General features: G+C 40.6%; 1 protein-coding gene across 1 annotated transcript; it reads right to left on the bottom strand.

Moving 5' to 3' along the window:
- Positions 1 to 56: 56 nt before the first annotated feature.
- On the bottom strand, positions 57 to 27913 carry LOC134325708 (uronyl 2-sulfotransferase). Its single transcript, XM_063007950.1, has 8 exons — positions 27712 to 27913; positions 26584 to 26627; positions 5958 to 6113; positions 5777 to 5856; positions 5533 to 5686; positions 816 to 913; positions 461 to 618; positions 57 to 349 (listed from the first exon to the last, which is right to left on the bottom strand). Exons 1-8 carry the CDS (start codon positions 27911 to 27913, stop codon positions 186 to 188), a joined length of 1056 nt encoding a protein of 351 aa, XP_062864020.1. The 3' UTR covers positions 57 to 185.
- Between the last annotated feature and the right edge of the window lie 83 nt (positions 27914 to 27996).

Genomic DNA, 27996 nt, shown 5'->3' with positions numbered 1-27996 from the left:
TGGGCACTTTAAAATACATTGAGAATAATTTACATTGCTTTATTTTCAGCTAACCCATGGGTTGATCAGCTTATTTTGTTATTTAATTTATAATGGCTGTACTAACTGACTGGACTGACTCAATGTGCTAGATAATTCTCTTGGTTACCCTGCTCCAGACTGGCAAGGTTGAGTAATGGGAAAGGTTATGTTCTTAGACCAAACTTTCTCTTCGTGAGATGAAACTGTGCTTTAACAAAGCGGTAGAAGTCATACTCGTACTCCATATGCCGGTACAGCACCTGCAGAGCTTCTGGGCTGGGTGTGTTCTTGTGTACAGTAACTGTCATGTTCCCCAGCTTCTTGTATTCTAAAAGAGCCAACACAGAAAATAACTATTTTTAGTTGACAGTACTAGTGGGACATGTTTGGGTTGCCAGTATGTACAGTACAGTCTCTAAATGTTGCTGAGAACTGTTACCTGGACTTTTGTAGATTTTAGGGGCATCAGAGAAGAAGTGAGGCAGGAGTCTTTCCAGCAGGCGTAGCACATCCTCTAGCTCTTCCAGCACTCCAACTAAGAGATAATGCTTTAAAACATTCTCCTTAGCCTTCCGAAGTGCCCACAAACTGGGTTTCCTAACAACATATACAGCAATAATTGTTAAGCTTTTTGGCTACAGTACCCATTTTCATGATCTTCATGAAGAAAAGTATCTTTTACAATACTCTAGTACTTTATTAGAAAACTTGGCTAGGTGAATGTAGAAAATATATTACATGCAGTGTTGCATTATGTCTTACAATAAAATGCAGAACTTGAAAATGTGCCTCACCTGCAGAGATAAGACTGGCCACAAAAATAAGGAATGATATAGAACAGTCTGGGGTTGGTGCACTCAGGGTAGCTTTCCAAAATGCAAGTATTAATGTCCTGAGAAAAGCAAATGCACAAGATAAAGTCAAAACTGTATATATACTCTATGTATATATACAGGGGTTGGACAAAATAACTGAAACACCTGGTTTTAGACCACAATAATTTATTAGTATGGTGTAGGGCCTCCTTTTGCGGCCAATACAGCGTCAATTCGTCTTGGAAATGACATATACAAGTCCTGCACAGTGGTCAGAGGGATTTTAAGCCATTCTTCTTGCAGGATAGTGGCCAGGTCACTACGTGATGCTGGTGGAGGAAAAAGTTTCCTGACTCGCTTCTCCAAAACACCCCAAAGTGGCTCAATAATATTTAGATCTGGTGACTGTGCAGGCCATGGGAGATGTTCAACTTCACTTTCATGTTCATCAAACCAATCTTTCACCAGTCTGCTGTGTGTATTGGTGCATTGTCATCCTGATACACGGCACCGCCATTGGATGCACATGGTCCTCCAGAATGGTTCGGTAGTCCTTGGCAGTGACGCGCCCATCTAGCACAAGTATTGGGCCAAGGGAATGCCATGATATGGCAGCCCAAACCATCACTGATCCACCCCCATGCTTCACTCTGGGCATGCAACAGTCTGGGTGGTACGCTTCTTTGGGGCTTCTCCACACCGTAACTCTCCCGGATGTGGGGAAAACAGTAAAGGTGGACTCATTAGAGAACAATACATGTTTCACATTGTCCACAGCCCAAGATTTGCGCTCCTTGCACCATTGAAACCGACGTTTGGCATTGGCACGAGTGACCAAAGGTTTGGCTATAGCAGCCCGGCCGTGTATATTGACCCTGTGGAGCTCCCGACGGACAGTTCTGGTGGAAACAGGAGAGTTGAGGTGCACATTTAATTCTGCCGTGATTTGGGCAGCCGTGGTTTTATGTTTTTTGGATACAATCCGGGTTAGCACCCGAACATCCCTTTCAGACAGCTTCCTCTTGCGTCCACAGTTAATCCTGTTGGATGTGGTTTGTCCTTCTTGGTGGTATGCTGACATTATCCTGGATACCGTGGCTCTTGATACATCACAAAGACTTGCTGTCTTGGTCACAGATGCGCCAGCAAGACGTGCACCAACAATTTGTCCTCTTTTAAACTCTGGTATGTCACCCATAATGTTGTGTGCATTGCAATATTTTGAGCAAAACTGTGCTCTTACCCTGCTAATTGAACCTTCACACTCTGCTCTTACTGGTGCAATGTGCAATTAATGAAGATTGGCCACCAGACTGGTCCAATTTAGCCATGAAACCTACCACACTAAAATGACAGGTGTTTCAGTTATTTTGTCCAACCCCTGTAGTTTTCAGATCTTGAACAATGCCAAAAAATAAGTTCATATACATTCTTAAAAAACACAATTCTAATGTTTAACAGAGAAACACAAAATTTGGTGGAATAACCACAATTTTCTATCACACTCTTTATGTGTCTTGGCACCATTCTTTCACATTGCTGTTCCATGGAGTCTGGAGATTCCACTGACCCTGACAAGGTCTTTGATCTGGTGGTCCTCCATCTACACCTCGATTGGCCTGGCTGTGTGGCATGGGGCATCGCCCATTGTTTATTGTCTTTTTCATATAAATACTTTTGGTCTTTATTTTTAAAATAAATTTTTTTAGGCATGCATACATTTGTGTATATATACTTTTTTTTCTTAATTCTGCACTTTACATTGTTAGTTCATATGTTTACTTATTGTATGTGCAAGTGCCGTTGGATTGCTGCTCAATTTCGTTGTATACTGTGCAATGACAGTAAAGGCATCTTATCTTATTGCCCTGCTGTAAAAAAACAATCATCTAAATTGGGAAACTTTGTCAGAGCAGAAGGAAGCAAGTTTTCTTCAAGGATAACTTTGTATGAAATTGCTCAGTTGTGTATATACATAACAAATGGTCCTATAATATAACACAAATAGATTTTTTTTCGTCATTTTTGTGACAAAGTTGTCAAAGACCAACATCCATTTCATGTTTACCACCACTTTATCCTGGTCAGGGTCATGCTAAGTCGGGTTTCCCCAGAATTACTAAGCACACTGCAGTAACACACCCTGGACAGGACATCAGTCCATCGCAGGTTCTTGGTTTGGCCACCACCACACTGCACCCCTTCCCCCAGACATAGCCAATCATGTTTGTATGTAGATACCTGGACGGCTGATAATACTGCTGGGCATCACTGTATTTCAACATGCAAAGAGCGTTAATCTGTGTTATAATACAGAGTGTTTTCCACTGGTGAATAAAACTAAATAAATCCCAGTATAAAGCATTTGTGTCAGAAATCTTGAGGCTGCACTGTAGTTGCTTATGCAAAGGCTAAAGCTGAATGAAGTCAGTATGCTCAGTGAGTTGTGAAAGAGGCATTCATGAGAAACTAAAACAAACAGGATGGTGTTCTACTGCCAGTGCCCACTGCATGTTGATAAACACACTGTAACAACGAGTGTCCTGGATCTCAAACCTAAATGAAATAATGTATCATAGAATAATTACTTACATGCTACATTAAAAATTTAATATTTTAATTATATCTAAATCAGAAATACACTACTAAATAAAGAATAAAACATGTAATAACATCAGGAAAGTTTAGGATTAAATTAAAATAATTTGTGTCTATTAATTATCAAAAATCAGTTGACCAATTTCATTTACTTCAAATTTGACTCAAAAACATATGCAAAGATTTTAATCAGGAACCTAATAGGGTGTTGATGTCATTTACATGTTTTGATTTGGTAATCCATGGCTACTACTGGCTTCTACAACCTCAAATCAGAAAAAGTTGGGACAGTATGGAAAATGCAAATAAAATAAAAATGCAGTGTTCCTTACATTTACTTTGACTTTTATTTGACTGCAGACAGGATGAACCTGAGATATTTCATGTTTTATCTGCTCAACATAATTAAATTTATTAATAAACATCCATTCCTGCATTTCAGGCCTGCAACACATTCCAAAAAAAGTTGGGACGGGGGCAATTTAGGGCTAGTAATGAGAATTAAAAAAAAACGATGATAAATGATGTGATTCCAAACAGGTGATGTCAACAGGTGATTGTAATCATGGTTTGGTACAAAAGCAGCATCCAGGAAAGGAGTCTCTGATGAGCAAAGATGAACAGAAGATCTCCAGTTTTTCAACAAATGTGTGAGAAAATTATTAAAATGTTTAAAAACAATGTACCTCAAAGAAAGATTGGAAGGGATTTGCATATTTCTCCCTCTACAGTGCATAATATCATTAAACGATTCAAGGAATCTGTTGGAATTTCAGTGTGTAAAAGCCAAGGGTGCAAGCTTAAGCTGAATGCCAGTAATCTTCGAACCCCAGACGGCACTGCATCAAGAACCGGTACTCAACAATAGCTGATATAACCACATGGGTGAGGGATTACTTTGGCAACCTTTGTCAAGCACTACAATATGGAGTTACATGCACAAATGCCACTTAAAACTTTACTGTGCAAAAAAAGAAGCCTTATGTTAACCATGTCCAAAAGCGGACCATTAGACAGTGGAAATCAGATGAATCAGCATTCCAGGTCTTTTTTGGAAAAAAATGGACACCGTGTGCTCCGGACCAAAGACGAAAAGGACCATCCAGACTGTTATCAGCAACAAGTCCAAAAGCCAGGGTCTGTCATTGCATGGGGATGTGTCCTTGGCAAAGGTCATTTACACTTCGGCGATGGCAGCATTAATCACTTGGTCTCCTCTGTGCCAAAACGTCATTTGTCAAAAAGTGTGGCGAAAAGGAATGGCAACATTACAAAGTGGTAAATGCTTTACTGTCCCAACTTTTTTTGGAATGTGTTGCAGGCCTGAAATGCAGGAATAGATGTTTATTAATAAATGAAATGAAACATTAACATGAAATATCTCAGGTTCATCCTGTCTGCAATCAAATAAAAGTCAAAGTAAATGTAAGAAAGTCTGTATTTTTTTTATTATTTATTGTACTTCTTCTACAATATATGACCAAAATTGTGCTCATACATCTTTTAATGATCTAACTCGGTGATTCTCAAACTGCAGTACTAGTACAACTAGTAGCACAGAAAGCTCCCACAGGTAGAATCTTAAATGACCTAAATATTTTAATCAATACTTTTTTTGTATGTAGCCTAGGCCATACATCATGCTTGTCATTACCCAATCAAGACGTATCTTGTTAATATAGAGTGTTAAGTCATGGCTAAAGAAAACAGATCCCAGGAAGATAATGCTAGCTCGGATAGATAAGTTATACATATACTGTTGGCCCAAATCTCAACAGTGACAGCTCTAAACATTGAAAAACATCTGTAAGACAGTATGTAATGTACTTAAGTTTAGGATTCACCAATACCAGAACAAAGAAAAAAATAAGATCACAAGGCTAAGCAGGATTATCCCCTGGATTAAATACTCAGTGCTGCACAACCACTGTGTAAACATTCACTAAGCACTTTATTAGGTACACATATATAGTGGCTCTATGAATGTGCTCTTGTGGTAAGTGGTACTTGGGGGTTTTGGTTTGATTTGATTGTTGGTTTTGAAAGTTTGAGAACCACTGATCTAAATTTAATAATTCAACTTATTTAAAAGTCTTACTAGATATCTCTCATCATTCTTCATTTCAGGGTTGCGAATAACATCGTTTTCTACACCTCTCCAGTCACCAAAGCGCCGAAAAAAGTAATTGGACAAAAAACGATTCACTGGATCTCGAATGATGTTGATGTACACAGGCTCTGCTATTCCAAATCTATCAGAAGAGTCAAAAGCATTGTTATTTAATGAAACCTCATTATTATTAATTAAAACAAAATGTGTTTTGTTTGAGGCATGAAGTTACCTAGTAAAATTGAGAAAATGCACATGCTGGGTGTACAGAAATGGCTGAGGAAATCTGCTGAGGTTGTTTATCAGATCCATCTACATGTCATATAGGAGAGAAATAAAATGAGCAAAAGCTTTTTAAAAATAAAATAGGCAAAAGTGTTTTACCTGTTCAACAACATACATTGGGGCCAGACCTGTTCACGCTTGGTAAGTCTGATCTTCTTGTGAACATCTGATGATATGAGGGTGAAGTGATGTCTCTCTGCCAGAATACGAAGCAACAGGACTATCGTACGACTCCCACACTTCCCCACTCGATTGTATATAACCTGACTTGGAAAAGGCAAAACCTGTACCAAAACAAATGCTATGACTATGAGATTCAGCTTGGTAAGCAATTTGGTACCCACATATTAAACATTTTTTTTCTTTAACTTAACACATCACATGACCAGCCAACATGAATCAGCTTTGGGTCTGTGTGTTTTTACACATAGCAATATACTGTATAACTGATCATTATCTGGACTGGGTGGCAAAACTGGTTTAAAAAAACATATAAAAATATTTATATTTTGTCTTTCTTCAGGCAATGATTTGCCAAAAATGTATGTCTTCGTTAAACATCTGTAGTTGTCAATAGGGTTGTGCGGTATGACGGTATTACGGTATACCGCTGTATTTAAAAATGGTGACGGTATTTTAAAAAATGTGAAGCGCCAAATTTCTGCTTCAGGTTTACCTTGAAAACTGAGACTTTAAGACATTCGCGCATCCACAGTAAGAGGGGTGGGAGGGGTAGGCGTTTGGAGCTCACTGATTGGTTGTAGTGATGGGAATTATGGCTCCTTGAAGGGAGCCGGATCTTTTGGCTCGGTTCCTTTTAAAGAGCCGTTAAAAAAAATGACTCTTCGTTCCTCGGGAAGCACTACTGGGTAAACTATAAGACAGCCCCGATATTAATATCAATGATGAACAATCATGAACATTTTGCTACCTTGCCTTAAATGTAGGCCTAATTCAAACAACACTTAAATGAGAAAAAAATATTTATTTTAAAAGAAGAGAAAAAACTACAGAGAAGAGACATACTGTGGTTGCATCGCATTAAGTTTCAGAACAATCCTCTTTTGTGCCTGTGTTTATTTCTGCTTTAAAACATACGCACCATGAAATGATCAGATTTAACATAATTACATAAGTTTATTTCTTAGTTATTTGTGCTCGTTTTCTGTATGTTCTCTCTGTAGCTCGGTTACGGCTCTCTCTCTCTCTGTGTGTGTGTGTGTGTGTGTGTGTGTGTGTCGCGCGCTCTCCGCGATATTAAAAGTGTTTGACGCATTTACAACCTCCCCCCCCCCCCGCCCCGCGGTAATACCGTATACCGCGGTACGTTCTGAAGACGGTATGACGGTATGAAAATCGGCAATACCGCCCAACCCTAGTTTGCATTGATATATCTCGCTTACTGATGAGATGTCTAGCCCAGGCATGAGGGTGTTAATGTCATTTAGAGAAGCATGTTGCCCAAATACATGGGATAACTTGGGCTAATAAATAAATTAGTTTGTTTAATTATAGATTCCTATCTCAGGTAATTTCCAGATGTGGGCATAGGAATTACAGTTCTGTTATACACTGTTTCTAACTGTTTGGACTTTATGTAATGGACAGATAAATATTGGCTTGGGCACTCAAGACAATTTAACTGACAATACTGTCAGTTTTGCCTCCACATTTACCCCAACTACTAAATCTAAATAAAAGATTATATAACCATAAATTAGGTTTAATTATAAGGGAAACACAATGAATGTGTTAATGGCAGTGGTGCTTAGTCTGACATGTGTTAATTAAAAAGAATGTAACTGCACATCACTGCCTGACAGTTTGGCTTATACATTCCGTAATACATTAAGGTGAGTCATAAATTCAGCGGGAACAGCGGGCCAACTTTTATGTACCACTAAAAATAACAGGCAGCTGTAGATGACTCAAGAGAACAACCTTAGAAAGTCAAAAGAAAGATACAGAACAGTTATATTTTATGTTGGTAAATGTATGAAATTCATTGCTGCAAGGACTTGCTTACTGATGTGCGTTCAGACAGGGATGTTGATCGTTTCCTATAAATGACATCTTCATTGGTTTGGGACCTTTTATTGGTTTTACAAGTGGAATTATTCTCTTAGTCTGTGGAATTATTATCTCTCAATGTAGTCATTTCTAGTTGTCTATTACAGAGAGCTCTATCACATACAGAGGGTCACGCTATACCCTATGGGTCTGTCTAAAAACCTAGTGAGCTGCCTAACTGCCTACTGGTCGTCCTTGTCTGATTCTCTTGTTTTTCAATGTTCAACAGAAGACAGATCTGGACTGCAGGTAGGCAAGTCAAGCACACACACTCTGGGTCCATGAAGGGTGTATTTACATAATTGTAAATAGAAATTGTGTGTTATTCCCTGTATATTTCTGTTCAAACTCTTTTTCTATTGTAAATACCCCGTCTATTCCCGTCCACTGTACAGCACCTCTCTTTATTAACGTATATAAAGACGTCACTGCACTTGTTACGTTTCAGTTTCATCTGTTAGTTTTTTTTTATGTTACAGCCTGACCCTAGACATGATGGCAGCATGTACCTCTCTAAAATACAGATATCTGCCTCTGCGTTAATGGAACCTCTAGTCAACCATTCCAGGACACTGATAAACCCCAACGTTTGGTCTGGATGGTCCTGTTTGTCTTTAGCACAGAGAACTTAACGTTTGCTTTTCTTAAAAACAACAACAGTCAGATAAGTTTATACTCTTTTAGACCATCTGAGATGAGAAAAGTGCCCTGCAATTTATACTGTCATTGGAATAGACATTCCAAATAATCTCAAAAATGTTGAATAGAGCTGAGGTCAGGGCTTTATGTAAGCCGATGCAGTTCCTCTACAAGACTTTGCTTTGTGCACAGTAGTGCAGTCATGCTGGAGCAGGAAGTGCCTTCCCCGAAGATACTTCCCAAATAAAAGTTGGAGGCAATACAATTTGTTAGCAATACAGTGGAACTTAGTTGCCTACTATTGGTCATTTAAAGTTAAATAAGTGACACAGTAGTGCAGTCATGCTGGAGCAGGAAGTGCCTTCCCCGAAGATACTTCCCAAATAAAAGTTGGAGGCAATACAATTTGTTAGCAATACAGTGGAACTTAGTTGCCTACTATTGGTCATTTAAAGTTAAATAAGTGACTTTTTAAATAATGACTAATTTAATAATGACTTTTCATCATTGTAGTAACAGCCAAACTCAGCTCTCATAAATAACTAGGTACAACATAAAACAAGACAAAAATATTGAAAATATAGAACATTTACATGACATAGATGCATATGTATCCACTGGGCTTGAATAATGCAAAACAGGCATTAATCATGCTGCCGTGGTTTTATTTAAATGTCAGAAACTGACATTACTCAATATTACCCAAGAGCAAACACAAACACGTGGGCCAACACTGTTACCCATGTAAATCCCTATACCAACCTGCTAAAATGTACCTGTTTGTTTATTTTCCAACAGTGACCGCTCTGCCTGAGAGCTGAGTTTTACCTCATAATGTAACGTCTGTCATTCCTGTTTCAAAACAGGAAGCAGCCCTTTCTGATCATTTCTCAACTACCTAAAGTCTCGTAGTACTCAGGAAAACAAGCTACCTTAAAGAGAGGTGGAGATTCCCCCCCCACTCATAAAGACTCCTTTGTTTAGGAAGTGCAGTTTGGATTGAGAATTGCACAAGCACTCAGTGCCTCCTGAAGTGCGCTTTGTTCACGATAACCTGATTCGGGATAAGGTCCGGATCTAAAGTCAGAGGCTTTAGAATTCAGCGCGCAATCTCGAGTTTGATCAGGTCACCTTAATAAAACAGCATTTATTTAGCCAGTGTACGACTATCACATGAATTAGGGCATACGTTTCCATTGGGTTTCATTTGGGAAGGATGGGGGGGGGACATAGCTGCTTACTTTATTTTCTAGCTTATTTACTAGCACACCCCACACACTTTTAAAATAATATAGCTCAATAAAAATAGATGCAGTCGGCTACTGCACGTGTCAAAGGGGGTGTGTGTTAGTCACGGCTCTCCTCAGTCAGAGTAAGCTTAAACAACTGTGGTGACTTAATCGCCATAATCACTGTCTAAGAAGTGGGTCTAAATAATCTGTCTTATAAGTTCAATGTCTTAATAGAATCCACTCTATTTAGGGAGCTGCCTAGGAAGGCAGTAGGCAGCAAGGGAGCTCACTGGGTTTTTAGACAGACCCCATATCAACCAGTTTCTTAGTTTAAGTATCTCTAAAACAGCACCCATCAACAGTGGTCTGAGGAGGGACAAGCCATGATGAACTGCCACCAGGTTGTTGGTCTGGACTAGGGCTGGGCGATATGGATCAAAAATAATATCTCGAGATTTTTTCGCTGAACGGCGATATACGATATATATCTCGATATTTTATTATCCGATAAGGTAATAACAAAAAGACACTTCTGAGACAAAGCTACATGTTCCAAATTTTTTTACAGGCAGTTTTATTAAAATTCATGCTGGGGAAGCTTCACACAAGAACTATTTTTACTTAAAAAAAAAAAAAAAGAGCTATTCTAAGAAAAAGAAAGTTGTTTCTAAGGTACAGTGTATCACAGAAGTGAGTACACCCCTCACATTTCTGCAGATATTTAAGTATATCTTTTCATGGGACAACACTGACAAAATGACACTTTGACACAATGAAAAGTAGTCTGTGTGCAGCTTAAATAACAGTGTAAATTTATTCTTCCCTCAAAATAACTCAATATACAGCCATTAATGTCTAAACCACCGGCAACAAAAGTGAGTACACCCCTTAGTGAAAGTTCCTGAAGTGTCAATATTTTGTGTGGCCACCATTATTTCCCAGAACTGCCTTAACTCTCCTGGGCATGGAGTTTACCAGAGCTTCACAGGTTGCCACTGGAATGCTTTTCCACTCCTCCATGACGACATCACGGAGCTGGCGGATATTCGAGACTTTGCACTCCTCCACCTTCCGCTTGAGGATGCCCCAAAGATGTTCTATTGGGTTTAGGTCTGGAGACATGCTTGGCCAGTCCATCACCTTTACCCTCAGCCTCTTCAATAAAGCAGTGGTCGTCTTAGAGGTGTGTTTGGGGTCATTATCATGCTGGAACACTGCCCTGCGACCCAGTTTCCGGAGGGAGGGGATCATGCTCTGCTTCAGTATTTCACAGAACATATTGGAGTTCATGTGTCCCTCAATGAAATGTAACTCCCCAACACCTGCTGCACTCATGAAGCCCCAGACCATGGCATTCCCACCACCATGCTTGACTGTAGGCATGACACACTTATCTTTGTACTCCTCACCTGATTGCCGCCACACATGCTTGAGACCATCTGAACCAAACAAATTAATCTTGGTCTCATCAGACCATAGGACATGGTTCCAGTAATCCATGTCCTTTGTTGACATGTCTTCAGCAAACTGTTTGCGGGCTTTCTTGTGTAGAGACTTCAGAAGAGGCTTCCTTCTGGGGTGACAGCCATGCAGACCAATTTGATGTAGTGTGCGGCGTATGGTCTGAGCACTGACAGGCTGACCCCCCGCCTTTTCAATCTCTGCAGCAATGCTGACAGCACTCCTGCGCCTATCTTTCAAAGACAGCAGTTGGATGTGACGCTGAGCACGTGCACTCAGCTTCTTTGGACGACCAACGCGAGGTCTGTTCTGAGTGGACCCTGCTCTTTTAAAACGCTGGATGATCTTGGCCACTGTGCTGCAGCTCAGTTTCAGGGTGTTGGCAATCTTCTTGTAGACTTGGCCATCTTCATGTAGCGCAACAATTCGTCTTTTAAGATCCTCAGAGAGTTCTTTGCCATGAGGTGCCATGTTGGAACTTTCAGTGACCAGTATGAGAGAGTGTGAGAGCTGTACTACTAAATTGAACACACCTGCTCCCTATGAACACCTGAGACCTAGTAACACTAACAAATCACATGACATTTTGGAGGGAAAATGACAAGCAGTGCTCAATTTGGACATTTAGGGGTGTAGTCTCTTAGGGGTGTACTCACTTTTGTTGCCGGTGGTTTAGACATTAATGGCTGTATATTGAGTTATTTTGAGGGAAGAATAAATGTACACTGTTATATAAGCTGCACACAGACTACTTTTCATTGTGTCAAAGTGTCATTTTGTCAGTGTTGTCCCATGAAAAGATATACTTAAATATCTGCAGAAATGTGAGGGGTGTACTCACTTTTGTGATACACTGTATCTCCTGTCGTGTAATGTGAATTACAAATATATTGTCTGGCCCTTTAAGAATGTTAAGTGCACTAAAAAAAGATAAAGATATCCTTTATTTGTCATATATACATATACAGATGTACAGTACAATGAAATTCTTTCTTCGCATATCCCAGCTGGTGTTGGAAGCTGGGGTCAGAGCGCAGGGTCAGCCAACTTACGGCGCCCCTGGAGCAGACAGGGTTAAGGGCCTTGCTCAAGGACCCAACAGTGGCTACATAGCAGAGCCAGGATTTGAACCGCCAATCTTCCTATAGGGCGCAGTGAGCGAGTGTGTAGGGAATCTGTTGATGCATGCTCAATAATCCAGGTACACAAATCCACAAAGTTGAATCAGTTCATCTGGACACAAGTTTGTTGTAGAGATACGTTTCGTCACTCAATCCGAATGACTTCTTCAGTCTGAGCTGGTGTTGAATACCCCAACCTTATATGCAGTTGATTTGCATAACGACCGATCACTGCCCATTGCATAACAATGGAACCGGTGATCAGGTCCATATGTAATTCACAATGAATTTCACAAGAAATTAGTTCACCCTAAGGACCGGGTTCCTCGACACAAACAGAGTAACGTAGTGTATGCTGTTAGGTGCCAGGAGGATTGTCGGGAACTGTACATCGGGGAAACTAAACAGCCACTGGCGAAACGGATGGCCCAACATAGAAGATCAACCTCTTCTGGCCAGGACTCCGCAGTTTACACCCACCTGCAAGCCAGCGGCCACTCATTTAATGATGAAGATGTGCAGATCCTTGACAAGGAGGAACGCTGGTTTGAACGTGGAGTCAAAGAGGCCATTTACGTGAAGAGGGAACGACCATCCCTGAACCAGGGAGGGGGCCTGAGAGTACATCTCTCACCATCTTACAACGCAATAATAGGAGCTTTATCCCAATCATGTGTGAAAGACACACATGGCCATTGTAATTAATGGTCATTGTGAATTTCATATAGACCTGATCACCGGTTCCATTGTTATGCAATGGGCAGTGATCGGTCGTTATGCAAATCAACTGCATATAAGGTTGGGGTATTCAACACCAGCTCAGACTGAAGAAGTCATTCGGATTGAGTGACGAAACGTATCTCTACAACAAACCTGTGTCCAGATGAACTGATTCAACTTTGTGGAGTATGTAGGAAAGGTATCAGAATTTATCGTTTCCGGCTTGTTCTGCACTGAGCTTGTGTGGTATTAAAAGTAGCGTTCTCGTTAAACCCCATCACATGTTTGGACTTTGAATTATTTTACATCACCGTCGCCACAACATTTACATTAATATTTTCTTTTACTGTTTAGAACTCAGTTCTGTAATACAGGTATGTTACTGTGTAACTATTACAACATTTAATGCATTTTAATCAGCGTTCTGCTTCATGCACTTTATTATTATTTAACAGCTTTATTTGTTGTTTAATTGCTGTTTGCTCCTTGTTTACTGCAGAGTTAGTTCATGCAATTTTATTAATTTTTGTTTTTTTATTGGCCGACAACAAGAAATACTATAAAAAGAAGATAAATAAATAAATGATGACGTCGGGCGATCATCCAGTATAAACTAACATGACCACGTACAACATCCAGTACAGAAATCACTCCCCATAATGTTTGTTTTTTACAGATATATGCACATCACATATACAAACACACAAGTCAGAACAACAGGAGACGCACCGTTACGTTATTATTACTTTCTCAACACTTGCATGATTTACACTGTATATGAAGTAAATAAATGCGTGTCAGCACGTGCATGCGCTTGTATATTTATATTGGTTTTTTAAACGAATAACGACTCGTTTTCTTGTTTTTCAACTTTGGGATTTGAAGTGAAAAACGAATGACCAAAGGTACACGGAGCTGGAACCTTTTGTCTGGACTTGTTTTCGGCATTTAAAGAATACATTATTATATAAGCGATATTGTCTTATCTTATATCGCGTATGTAAATATATCGATATTTTATTAATTCTCGATATATCGCCCAGCCCTAGTTTGAACTATAGTTATAGTTGGAGGGATGTACATGGATATAAATACTCTGATCAAGTGTGTTTGTATGTGTGTGTGTGTGTGTGTGTGTTTGACAGTGACTCCTCACACCTGTTATTGCTTGCTACTGCAATTCAACAGCTGTGTCTGTGTGTGTGTGTGTGTGTGGAGGGGGGGGTGCTTGTAGGTTATGAGAAACAGACTGGAGACACAAAGCCTTTGTGTCAAAAAAAATTTTTAAACAATGAATCTTTCATTATCAGTCCAGTACTGCAGGGGTTCTCAATCACTGGGCAGGTGGATGTAAGCAACTGTGGTCCTTCTAGTGGATTGTAGACCTACACTCAGAATAAACCAGTGCAGCTCACTTGGTTTGTAATGGCACATCATATGATTTATGATGTGTTCAGATCATTGTGTAAGTCGCTTTGGATAAAAGCGTCTGCTAAATGCTGAAAATGTAAATGTAAATATGATTTATAAAAGCCTTAAAAGCATAATGTTCAGGTGCTTGGGTCTAACGTGCTGGATTGGAATTCACCTCTTTACTGCTGCAACAGTGAGGAATATGGAGAAAATATCATGTTCCTATGTGTGTACTAAGGCTTTTTGTAAGATCTTTTTGATATTAATAACATCATGTTTTTCTTTTTCTCCAGGTGTCGAGGATTTTGGGGGGGCATTCTTTTCTTTCTCTCTTGTTTTTTTCTGTTCCTGACTCCACCACCTCTTGTTCATCACGTCTTTCCGTAAGGAGATGGAAAAGTATCAGGACGTGGATGAGGATGAGCTTCTGCAGAAACTCAGTGAGGAAGAACTAAGGAGATTAGAGGATGAGCTTGAAGAACTCGATCCTGATGTAAGAACGAATTGTTTATATTTGTAATAGCTGTTAATGTGATGTGATAGGATGTGTAAGGTGATTTAGTGTTACTGGAAAGGAGATATTGCTGGGTACAGTGATTAGTTTAACATTTTTAGGGATGTGATGGTGGATTATTGTTGAGTGATATCAGATTGATCTGATTAGTTGAATAGGTGTTGTTAAGTGATGTGATTGGTTGGTTGTGATGCAATTATTAAATTATTAATGCTGTAATTATTTTAAAAGGTTTTGAGTGACATGACTGGTTGGTTGTCTATTTCTAGTAGTGTTATTGGTTGATCAGCATTGATGTGATTGCTGGGTTGGTTATTGTTAATTAGGTCATTGGTTAGATAAATTGTTGAGGGAATGTTTGGGTGAATTGTTGAGGGAATGGTTGGGTGGGTTGTTGGAATAATTGGGTGAATTGTTGGGGGAATGGTTGGGTGGATTGTTGAGGGAATTTTTGGGTGAATTGTTGAGGGAATGGTTGGGTGAATTGTTGAGGGAATGGTTGAGTGAATTGTTGAGGGAATGTTTGGGTGAATTGTTGAGGGACTGTTTGGGTGGATTGTTGAGGGAATGGTTGGGTGAATTGTTGAGGGAATGTTTGGGTGGATTGTTGAGGGAATGGTTGGGTGAATTGTTTGGGTGGATTGTTGAGGGACTGTTTGGGTGGATTGTTGAGGGAATGTTTGGGTGAATTGTTGAGGTACTGTTTGGGTGGATTGTTGAGGGAATGGTTGGGTGGATTGTTGAGGGAATGGTTGGGTGGATTGTTGAGGGAATGGTTGGGTGGATTGTTGAGGGAATGGTTGGGTGGATTGTTGAGGGAATGGTTGGGTGGATTGTTGAGGGAATGGTTGGGTGGATTGTTGAGGGAATGGTTGGGTGAATTTTTGAGAAAACGTTTCGGTGGATTTTTGAGAAAACGTTTCGGTGGATTGTTGAGAAAACGTTTGGGTGGATTGTTGAGAAAACGTTTGGGTGGATTGATGAGAAAACGTTTGGGTGGATTGTTGAGAAAACGTTTGGGTGGATTGTTGAGAAAACGTTTGGGTGGATTGTTGAGAAAACGTTTGGGTGGATTGTTGAGAAAACGTTTGGGTGTATTGTTGAGGGAATGTTTGGGTGAATTGTTGAGAAAACGTTTGGGTGTATTGTTGAGGGAATGTTTGGGTGAATTGTTGAGAAAACGTTTGGGTGTATTGTTGAGGGAATGGTTGGGTGGACTGTTGAGAAAACGTTTGGGTGTGTTGTTGAGAAAACGTTTGGGTGGATTTTTGTGAAAACGTTTGGGTGGATTGTTGAGGGAACATTTGGGTGAATTGTTGAGGGAACATTTGGGTGAATAGTTGAGAGAAAATTTGGGTGAATTGTTGAGAAAATGTTTGGGTAGATTGTTGAGGGAATTTTTGGGTAGATTGTTGGGTGGATTGTTGAGGGAATGGTTAGGTGGATTGTTGAGGGAATGGTTGGGTGGACTTGAGGGAATTTTTAGGTAGATTGTTGGGAATGTTTGGGTGAATTGTTGAGGGAATGGTTGGGTGGATTGTTGAGGGAATGGTTGGGTGGATTGTTGAGGGAATGGTTGGGTGGATTGTTGAGGGAACGTTTGGGTGGATTGTTGAGGGAACGTTTGGGTGGATTGTTGAGAAAAAGTTTGGGTGGATTGTTAAGAAAATGGTTGGGTGGATTGTTGAGGGAACATTTGGGTCGACGATTGTTGAGGAAATGTTTGGGTGAATTGTTGAGGGAATGTTTGGGTGAATTGTTGAGGGAACATTTGGGTGGATTGTTAAGGGAATTTTTAGGTAGATTGTTGGGAACGTTTGGGTGGATTGTTGAGAAAACGTTTGGGTGGATCGTTGAGGGAACGTTTGGGTGGATTGTTGAGAAAACGTTTGGGTAGATTGTTGAGGGACGTCCCCCGAACGTCCCTTCAACGTTCCCCTCTGTACATTCCTCCAATGTTACTTCACGAACGTTCCCCCAACGTTTCCCCACGAACGTTCCCTCAATGTTCGCCCCGAACATTCCCCCAATGTTCCCCCACGAACGTTCCCCCAACGTTACCCCCGAACGTTCCCCCAACATTTCCACATGAACGTTGCCCCAACGTTCCCTCAACATTCCTTCACGAACGTTCCCTCAACATTTTCACACCAACGTTCCCCCAACAATCCCCCCAAACGTCCCCTCAACGTTCCCCCCGAACGTTCCTCCAACGTTTCCACACGAACGTTCCCCCAACGTTCCTCCAACGTTTCCACACGAACGTTCCCCCAACGTTTCCACACGAATGTTCCCCTAACGTTCCCCCCGAACGTTCCTCCAATGTTTCCTACACGAACGTTTCCCCAATGTTTCCCCCGAATGTTCCCCCAACGTTCCCCCCACAAACGTTCCCCATACGTTCCCCCACGAACGTTTCCTCAACGTTCCTTCACAAACGTTCCCCCACGAACGTTCCTTCACGAATGTTCCCTCAATGTTCCCCCACGAACGTTCCCCCAACGTTTCCCCACGAACGTTTCCCCACGAACGTTCCCTCAACGTTCCCCCAATTCAACGTTCCCCCCTGAACGTTCTCCCAACGTTCCCCTCCGAACGTTCCCCCAACATTCCCCTCCGAACGTTCCCCCAACATTCCTTCACGAACGTTCCCTCAACGTTACTTCACGAACGTTCCCCAAACGTTCCCCCACGAACGTTCTCCCAACGTTCCCCCACAAACGTTCCCTCAACATTCCCCCTGAACGTTCCCCCAACGTTCTCCCCGAACGTTCCCTCAACGTTTCCCCCTGAACGTTCCCCCAACGTTCCCCTCCGAACGTTCCCCCAACATTCCTTCACGAACGTTCCCTCAACGTTACTTCACGAACGTTCCACCAACGTTACTTCACGAACGTTCCCCCAACGTTCCCCCACGAACGTTCCCTCAACGTTCCTTCACGAACGTTCCCCCAACGTTCCCCCACGAACGTTCCCCCAACGTTACTTCACGAACGTTCCCCCACGAACGTTCCCTCAACGTTCCTTCACGAACGTTCCCCCAACGTTCCCCCACGAACGTTCCCTCAACGTTCCTTCACGAACGTTCCCCCAACGTTCCCCCCGAACATTCCCTCAACGTTCCTTCAGGAACGTTCTTTCAATGTTCCCCCACGAACGTTCCCCCAACGTTCCCCCTGAACGTCCCAACGTTCCCCCACAAATGTTCCCCAAATATTCCCCCCACGAACGTTCCCTTAACGTTCCCCCCCGAACATTCCCTCAACGTTCCTTCACGAACGTTCCCCCAATGTTCCCCCTGAACGTTCCCCCAACGTTCCTCCACGAACGTTCCCCCAACGTTCCCTCAATGTTCCTTCACGAACGTTGCTTCACGAACGTTCCCTCAATGTTCCCCCACGAACGTTCCCTCAACGTTACTTCACGAACGTTCCCCCAACGTTTCCCCACGAACGTTCCCTCAATGTCCCCCCAAATGTTCCCCCTGAACGTCCCCTCAACATTTCCCCCGAACGTTTCTCCAACGTTTCCACACGAACGTTCCCTCAACGTTCCCCCCCGAACGTTCCCCCAACGTTTCCCCACGAAGGTTCCCTCAACGTTCTCCCTCAACGTTCCCTCAACGTTCAGAGGCATGCTGGTACATACCGGATAGCAATGGAAACGTTTGCCAGTAGAGAAGTTTACCAGCATAAAGATGAGCTACGAAGTATTTATTTATTCATTTATTAGGATTTTAATGTCATGTTTTACACACTTTGGTTACATTGATGACAGGACAGAGAGCCACTTTTTACACAAGACTCATCAATTTAAGTCAGTTTAAGTCAGTTTAATGTCAAACACGGTCATAGACAATTATGTGTCTCCAATTCACCTCACTTGCACGTCTTTGGACTGTGAGAGGAAACCGGAGCTCCCGGAGGAAACCCACGCAGTCATGGGAAAAACATGCAAACACAGAAAGGACACAAACCCCTTTACATGGAAATCAAACCCAGGACCTTCTTGCTGTGAGGCGACAGTGCTACCCACCGAGCCACAATGCCGCCATGTTTTGTAAAATAATAATTATAATGCAACAAGCAGATGGATCCACATGTACAAAAAACAGCAATTGTATGTGGTTTTATGTTCAATAGTTCCGTCATTCATGATATAATTAATAATAATGTATTTTAAAAAACTTCAAAATAAAAAAAGCGGCTTTTTCTAAATGAGTTTGTACACCTACTTTGTATTGGTAAGCCTTAAATCTCATAAAAATCAATTGTCAGCTGCTAAAAATGAATTTAAATAGCATTTAACTAGACTGTGTTAATCGAACAATGACTTCTTTGTTGGTTATCAGTTGATCATTACTACTGTATCACTGCTGAAAAAGTCCATGCAATGCATTGAATAATGTGTGTGTGATTAGTTTAAGCAGAAAGTATTCATCCATTATTATGACTTGGATGGAGATACATTTTGTAGAAAAATGAACACTGAAGTCTACGTACTGTAGCTTTAAATGGTTAAAAAAAAACCATATGAGCTAGATTACGCATTCAAAAAGAATATGATGAAATACAAGCTCGTGTCCCTCTCAGCCAACTGGGTTTGCTCACTAGGCAACAAAGCCTCCCATTGTTGCTGCGAGCTCGCTCATCACTAGCTACATAACCGTGTTAAAACCTACGAATCAAAACAATTCAAAAGCAAAAAGCCGTCAGTAATACAAGGCAGGCCTATTAGATTCAAAACAAATCATCAGATCGTTTGCTTTCCAAGAACGTAGAGAGAAAAAAAATAATTCGCTGAGTGTTGCTTTTCTGCCAACAGCCTGTGTAACGAGCTGGCTCGGTAGCTCCAAACCGCTTTTAAAGAATGTGGGCCTAGCAAGAGGCCTCTTTAAAGAGACTGAGACGAACAGCGTGGACCATCTTATGTCCTTCAAGTCAGGAAAGAGTGTCAGCACGCTGGGTTTCAACTCTATAAACTCATTACCATATTCAGAGAGAAAGCCAAAACAAACATGAGCACAATGGGTTTCAATCAGCGGTGACTGAACCGTCTTGAAGGTCACGAGGTTTTGTTCTCGAGGGTGCAAATATAAAAGAAAGATTCTCTGCTGATATGAGGATTAGTATAGAAACCCAACGTCCAGCTAATGATATCTAACAGGAAGGTCCAACACAATGGCAAAGCGTTTTATATATATATATACAGTGTATCACAAAAGTGAGTACACCCCTCACATTTCTGCAAATATTTTATTATATCTTTTCATGGGACAACACTATAGAAATAAAACTTGGATATAACTTAGAGTAGTCAGTGTACAACTTGTATAGCAGTGTAGATTTACTGTCTTCTGAAAATAACTCAACACACAGCCATTAATGTCTAAATAGCTGGCAACATAAGTGAGTACACCCCACAGTGAACATGTCCAAATTGTGCCCAAAGTGTCAATATTTTGTGTGACCACCATTATTATCCAGCACTGCCTTAACCCTCCTGGGCATGGAATTCACCAGAGCTGCACAGGTTGCTACTGGAATCCTCTTCCACTCCTCCATGATGACATCATGGAGCTGGTGGATGTTAGACACCTTGAACTCCTCCACCTTCCACATGAGGATGCGCCACAGGTGCTCAATTGGGTTTAGTCCATCACCTTTACCTTCAGCTTCCTCAGCAAGGCAGTTGTCATCTTGGAGGTTGTGTTTGGGGTCGTTATCCTGTTGGAAAACTGCCATGAGGCCCAGTTTTCGAAGGGAGGGGATCATGCTCTGTTTCAGAATGTCACAGTACATGTTGGAATTCATGTTTCCCTCAATGAACTGCAGCTCCCCAGTGCCAGCAACACTCATGCAGCCCAAGACCATGATGCTACCACCACCATGCTTGACTGTAGGCAAGATACAGTTGTCTTGGTACTTCTCACCAGGGCGCCGCCACACATGCTGGACACCATCTGAGCCAAACAAGTATATCTTGGTCTCGTCAGACCACAGGGCATTCCAGTAATCCATGTTCTTGGACTGCTTGTCTTCAGCAAACTGTTTGCGGGCTTTCTTGTGCGTCAGCTTCCTTCTGGGATGACGACCATGCAGACCGAGTTGATGCAGTGTGCGGCGTATGGTCTGAGCACTGACAGGCTGACCTCCCACGTCTTCAACCTCTGCAGCAATGCTGGCAGCACTCATGTGTCTATTTTTTAAAGCCAACCTCTGGATATGACGCCGAACACGTGGACTCAACTTCTTTGGTCGACCCTGGCGAAGCCTGTTCCGAGTGGAACCTGTCCTGGAAAACCGCTGTATGACCTTGGCCACCATGCTGTAGCTCAGTTTCAGGGTGTTAGCAATCTTCTTATAGCCCAGGCCATCTTTGTGGAGAGCAACAATTCTATTTCTCACATCCTCAGAGAGTTCTTTGCCATGAGGTGCCATGTTGAATATCCAGTGGCCAGTATGAGAGAATTGTACCCAAAACACCAAATTTAACAGCCCTGCTTCCTATTTACACCTGGGACCTTGACACATGACACCAGGGAGGGACAACGACACATTTGGGCACAATTTGGACATGTTCACTGTGGGGTGTACTCACTTATGTTGCCAGCTATTTAGACATTAATGGCTGTGTGTTGAGTTATTTTCAGAAGACAGTAAATCTACACTGCTATACAAGCTGTACACTGACTACTCTAAGTTATATCCAAGTTTCATGTCTATAGTGTTGTCCCATGAAAAGATATAATAAAATATTTGCAGAAATGTGAGGGGTGTACTCACTTTCGTGATACACTGTATATATATTAGGGCTGTCAAACGATTAAAATTTTTATCGCGATTAATCTCTGAATTTCATATAGTTAATCGCGATTAATCGCATTTAAAAAAATTCGGTGTAAATGTTATAGAAAACAAGGATTTTTAAGTGAAATGTTACAATTAAAATGGTGAACACATTTTATGCTAAATGTACGTATGTTAAAAACTGCTGGGACAAGAGAAAACTGTAAGGGACTTTTATTCACTCACATACTAGGCAGTAATACTATCCAGCAGAGACCCTTGACTTTGTATAAATGTCAGATTGTAGGTTAAAATTTCTCCATCAGCAAACATTGTGAGTGTGTTTTGACCCTTTGGGGCTTCCATAGTGCATGGAACAGCATGCTTGGCTAACGGTATGACTCTAGCTGTTTGCTATTCGGTACCGTAACAGAAGAAGTAATAAAGTGTTCTGCTCCCGACAACTTATGAATATACCGTGTATTTATTTCTTTATTAAGCGAGTGCATCACTACAATGCTCGGTTACATTATGTTAACAAACCGCAAATTAATTACGGATGATAGGGCTGTCGAAGTTAACGCGATAATAACGCATTAACGCAATCTCAATTTAACGCGATTTTAAAAAATAGTGCCGTTAACGCAAATTCTATTTGGCCCTGCGAGTCATCCGTAGTTCATGTTGAGACTTGACCATGCACGGCATCTCTCATTAAGACAGCGTTTCTCTAAGTGTGGGCCGCGCGCGTCTGGTAGAACCAACGTTTTAACGTCGGACTTGCCACCGTTTGTTTCATTTGCGGTTTGTTATCATAATGTAACCGAGCGTCGTAGTGATGCACTCGCTTAATAAAGAAATAAATACACGCTATATTCACAAGTTGTCGGAAGCAGAACACTTTTATTAACTTCTTCTGTTACGGTACCGAGAGTCATCGCGTTAGCCAAGCATGCTATTACATGAACTATGGAAGCCCCAAAGGGTCAAAACTCACTCACGTCGTGTAGAAACGTCCATCAAACCATTGTCACAATACAACCACAGAAAAGTCTGTTACAATAACTACGCCTTATCCCACCTAAAGCACCGCTGATCTACAATGTTTGCTGATGGAGAAATTTTAACCTACAATCTGACATATATATATATATGAAGTCAGGGGTCTCTGCTGGATAGTATTACTGCCTAGTATGTGAATGAATAAAAGTCCCTTACAGTTTTCTCTTGTCCCAGCAGTTTTTAACATAAGTACATTTAGCATGAAATGTGTTCACCATTTTAATTGTAACATTTCACTTTAAAAACCTTGTTTTCTATAACATTTACACAGATTTTTTTTTATGCGATTAATCGCGATTAACTATATGAAATTCTGAGATTAATCGCGATTAAATTTTTTTATCGTTTGACAAGCCTAATATATATATATACAGTATATATATATATACATATACTGTAGCTCAGCGGTAGAAAATAAAATCCTACCTGAACAGTTTAACTGTAATAGATCACATAATAAAAGACTGAGCTTGTCACCCGAAAACCACAGTGACAAGCAACACATGGTTTTGTCACAGCACAGAAAAACAGCCAGTCACAATACTGCCAGCACTCAATCAGCCGCTTCACATGTCACAGACATTTAATATCAAACACCACATGAACTCTGGTTCTCCTCAGAAGCACAAATTGACAATCTTTAGTCGTCTTTTAAAGACGGCGAGCGACTCGGCTGTTTGAACAGACAGAGGAAGTTAAATCCACCACCTGGTGATAGTACAGATAAGAGTCTTGATGTGTGTCTTTCTCAGGTTCTGATTGGTGGATCAAGGGTATGTGGAACAAAGTGGATGTAATAAGATATGTCAGTCATACTTTCTTAAACAGGAGCAAACTTATTTAAACATAGGAACAATCTGATTGGCTACTCCACCTCACATGTATTAAGGACTAGTTTGGGTTTTCACAGTGAACTTGGTGGTCATAATGCTTAATGTTATGCCTAATTGGTGTGTATATATATGTATATATTTACACACACAAACTGTGGATGGATGGTTGGATAGATGGATGGATGGATGGATGGATAGAGACCCACGATAGATTGATGGACTGGAGCCCTGCGTTTCACTGCATTGTGCCCAGTGATTCCAGAGAAGCTGGATCCACTGCGGCGCTAACCGGGATAAAGCAGTAGAAAAACATGATAAAAAAGATAAATAAGGTCATGTTAGGGCAGTACCCTAGCAGTTAAGGTGCTGGACTAGTAATCAAAAGTTCACTGGTTTGAGCCCCACCAATTCCAGGTTGTCACTGTTGGGCCCTTGAGCAAGGCCCTTCACCCTTCACCCTTAATTGCTTAGACACTATACTGTCACAGTACTGTAGGTCTTTTTGGATAAAAGCATCTGCAAAGTGGTGAAAATCTAAATGGAAATGGTCAGGCCTAACAAACACCCGAAGAGCGAATTTAGTGTTTAGTGGCACCTTGAATGGCCAAAATATTAAGCCACCTTTGCACATCCTAACTTCTAATTCTAATTTGAAAAACTGAACAATCAATAACACGTGCCATTGCTCTTTAATGTTCTTCAAGACCGATTGTTGTGTTCAGCTCGCTGTTTGGCACTTTTCTCCCGCCCGCCCAAGAGACTGGCATCGCTATGGAGACATGGAGCACTGGGTGCTAGGAAACCGAAGCTTTATTCCCCCCCTCCCCATCTGGTCTGGTCTTTAAAAGCACACCTGGCACACTGTCTGACTGTGATGGATGGACAAACAATATGTCAGCGATAACGTTGTGTACTTTAACTCGCATCAAAAGAGGAAAATAAACCCACAATAAAACATATCAGCTGCCAATAAGTTTAAGAGGGGTAATTGAAAACACACTAGAATAATGACCTTGTCCAAACAAAACACTCTACTCAGACATAAACTCACATTAATACAGCTGACCGACATGACAAACAGCAAGCGCAGGTTATTAAAGGTTATTAAAAAATATGCCAGCTTTGCTCTTGACTGCAATTAAAACCAGTCATGATTCAAAATGACATCATGGAAATATTATTCACCAAGAATACTTCAGTTTGAAGAGCTTTTTAATGCAGAATCAACAGCACTTGAGCAAAAAGTCCTCTTGAATTCAACAGCACTGAAAATGAGCATTAGCATTACGAGGCAGCAATGAAGGGCTAAAAAGCATACCAAAAAACACTACACTTTTATAAATAATTAGTACTTTTTAACACTAATAACCTGGAATGCTGTTTTGAATTGTTCAGTTTGTTGGGATGTGATTACGATTGTGGACACTTTTCCATTAAACAGTGCAGTGCAACAAAGTGAGGTTCCAAATACCAGTTCATGTCCTGGCCCTGTGATTAGCACAAATAATCCAATAATTAAAAAACAATTAGATCAATGATCTGGATCTCTCCGACCTACGATTAATTTTCTCCGGAAACGTATCTTAATGTAATATAATTATCATCAAATTATTGTTTTTCTCTCTAATGGTTCTGCTAAAAGGATGCCCGATTTAAACCTACTGGTTTTGCCTATTTGTTATATAAGATAAGATAAGATAAGATAAGATAAATGATAATATAAGATAAGACTTTATTGATCCCCTTAGGGAAATTAACTTGTTACAGCAGTATGAAGACAGGAAAAACAGAAAGAAATACAACTAAGTAAAAAATATTGCACACATGCGCAAAATACATTAGGTTATTGCACTTATTGTAAATAAATTACATATTGCACTTGTTATTACACCCAACATGAAAGATTAGGAATGAGTGATATTATTATATATTATTATTGTTGTAAGCTCTGATGGCTGCTGGAATGAAGGACCTGCGGTAGCGCTCCTTCTTACACAGGGGGTGGAGGAGTCTGGTACTGAAGGAGCTTGTTAGGTCTCCTACAGACTCATGTAGTGGATGTGTGGTGATGTCCAGATTGTCAATACAGTAGATGATTCACAACCGAAATTTTTTTATTGAAAATCTGTGGGGTGACCAGAATGGGCCTGTGCACTGGAGATTTGGAGCACTTTTGCAGAAAAGAGTAGGCAAACACTGAAAGTCAAGATGTACCTTGCTGATAAGACTCCTACCCAGAAAGAATAAATGCTTTTATAAAATCTGAAGGTGCTTTAATAATGTATTAATTCAAGGGTGTGCATATTTATGCAACCACATTATTTAAAATTGTATTTTCCCCCTAAATAATTTCAGTTTGTTTTTTAATTGAATTGTATGGATATGTCACATTAAATCTGGAAATAAATCATCTGTCTCATTTTCCACATCAGAAAAACCTGACATTCATTGTAAAGGGTGTGTAGACTTGTATCCAGTGTGTGTGTGTGTGTGTAAATGTATGTTTGTGCGTATATATACATATATAACCATTTAAAATACGGTTTAATTTTATACCTACAGTATGTGAAGCAAGGTATTTAAGTATTTTTCATAAAAAAAATTGTAGTGATATAAACACACAAGAGCGGACAGCTTACCTAAATCAGCCAGTCGCGGTTTCTTACAAAGACCTCTAACACAAACAGATGATTCTGCTATGTACTATCTATATATGTACCATTTGTGCTGGTGCCTTCACCACAGATGACATCTACAGCCAGAGTCTATTGGCCTCCACCAGAAAGTAGGATTCTTGTTGCATTTGTGCTAGCTGAGCGGTACATCATTTGTTTCTTTGTGTCACTTAAAATGCCATACTGTCCAGATGATGAATTTTTTTGGGTAACATTTTCTACTTACTCTGCGAGGTAAGAGCCCACTGTCATCAACAAATGTGGACTTCCCTAAAAAGATACCAAAATTAACTTAACCAAAGTGGTCATGACTTTTAAATGTGAAACCATATATTAAATTGTTTAATTGAAATTAAAGTAAAAGCCTATAAACATGTAAAATGGATAAATAAAATAAAATTTATGTATTCATTTTTTCTAACTGCTTCATCCTGGTCTAGGTTGCAAAGGAAACAAAACTAAGCACAAGGCTTGAATACACACCACACTCACTGTCCATTTTATCAGCTCCACTTACCATATAGAAGCACTTTGAAGTTCTACAATTACTGACTGTAGTCCATCTGTTTCTCTACATACCTTTTTAACCTGCTTTTACCCTGTTCTTCAATGGTCAGGACCACCACAGAGTAGGTATTATTTTGAGTCCTGACCATTGAAAAACAGCATGAAAGGGGGCAAAAAGAACATGCAGAGAAACAGATGGACTACAGTCAGTAATTGCAGAATGACAAAGTGCTGTTATATGGTAAGTGGAGCTGATAAAATGGACAGTGAGTGTTAAAACAAGGAGGTGGTTTTTATCAGTGTATGTAGATATACTATACTTCCATATAGTGTACCTAAATGGTAAACCCAACTCTTGGGAGAATGTATTTTTAATGACAGAAATTATTCCAGTGTTAGTTACAATGTAACATTATTTTCATTAAATATTTTAACAGTTTCCAAAAGAATTGGATTGTATGTCGTGTGTGTAAGAGAGATGGGTGTGGGTCTGCCCTACCTTCACAACCTGTGCAGAAAGTGGACTTTTTAATTGCCCCCGGCTGGACCCACTGCAACCCATTTCAGTATGAAGCAGTTACTGAAGGTAATTAAATGCGTTTGTGTGTTTGTGTGTGTTTGTGTGTGTGTGTGTTAGGGTTAATTTTATTTCTTACATAATGCAATCAAAATAATTACAAATCTTACCAAAAACAACTTAATAATTACACAAGTTCAAATTAATGAGTAAATACAATATAACATGTATTATATATAGTACAAATAAGATGCATTTTAATTAAGCTATTTCAACAATATCTTACCCTACACAGACCACAGATAAATAATGTAGTGATGTGATTCTTACCGTAGTAGTTGTGGATTATTCTCGGCGCTGCACCGTGTATCTGCCACAGGACGGAGCCCAAACAGAACAAAAGCAGCATGTTTAATCCCGCTGTAAAATCCCACCGAGACCCTCTAAACAACTGCACTACCAACCAATCCCCCCTTCTCTTCTTCACTCGGATAGAAGTTTTATGTGAGCTAGAAGCTTTCACTACTCTCATCATTACAGCTGAATGAGGAGGCGAGTCGAGGCGGCCGTGGATTTCTGACCGTTCAGTGTGGAAACCTCAGTAAGCACCACCTT

Source organism: Trichomycterus rosablanca, chromosome 13 (genome assembly GCF_030014385.1).
Source record: "Trichomycterus rosablanca isolate fTriRos1 chromosome 13, fTriRos1.hap1, whole genome shotgun sequence".
In the NCBI taxonomy this organism is placed as follows: domain Eukaryota; kingdom Metazoa; phylum Chordata; class Actinopteri; order Siluriformes; family Trichomycteridae; genus Trichomycterus; species Trichomycterus rosablanca.
Note: the sequence above shows the minus strand (reverse complement) of the source record. Positions and strands in the feature narration are given on the sequence as shown.

Coding starts and splice junctions, on each gene's coding strand:
- LOC134325708 (XM_063007950.1), bottom strand. CDS start 27,913: ATGAGAGTAGTGAAAGCTTCTAGCTCACATAAAACTTCTATCCGAGTG. Junction 26,628..27,711: donor AATAATCCACAACTACTACG/GTAAGAATCACA, acceptor GTATCTTTTTAG/GGAAGTCCACATTTGTTGAT. Junction 5,857..5,957: donor GACTTACCAAGCGTGAACAG/GTCTGGCCCCAA, acceptor TATGACATGTAG/ATGGATCTGATAAACAACCT.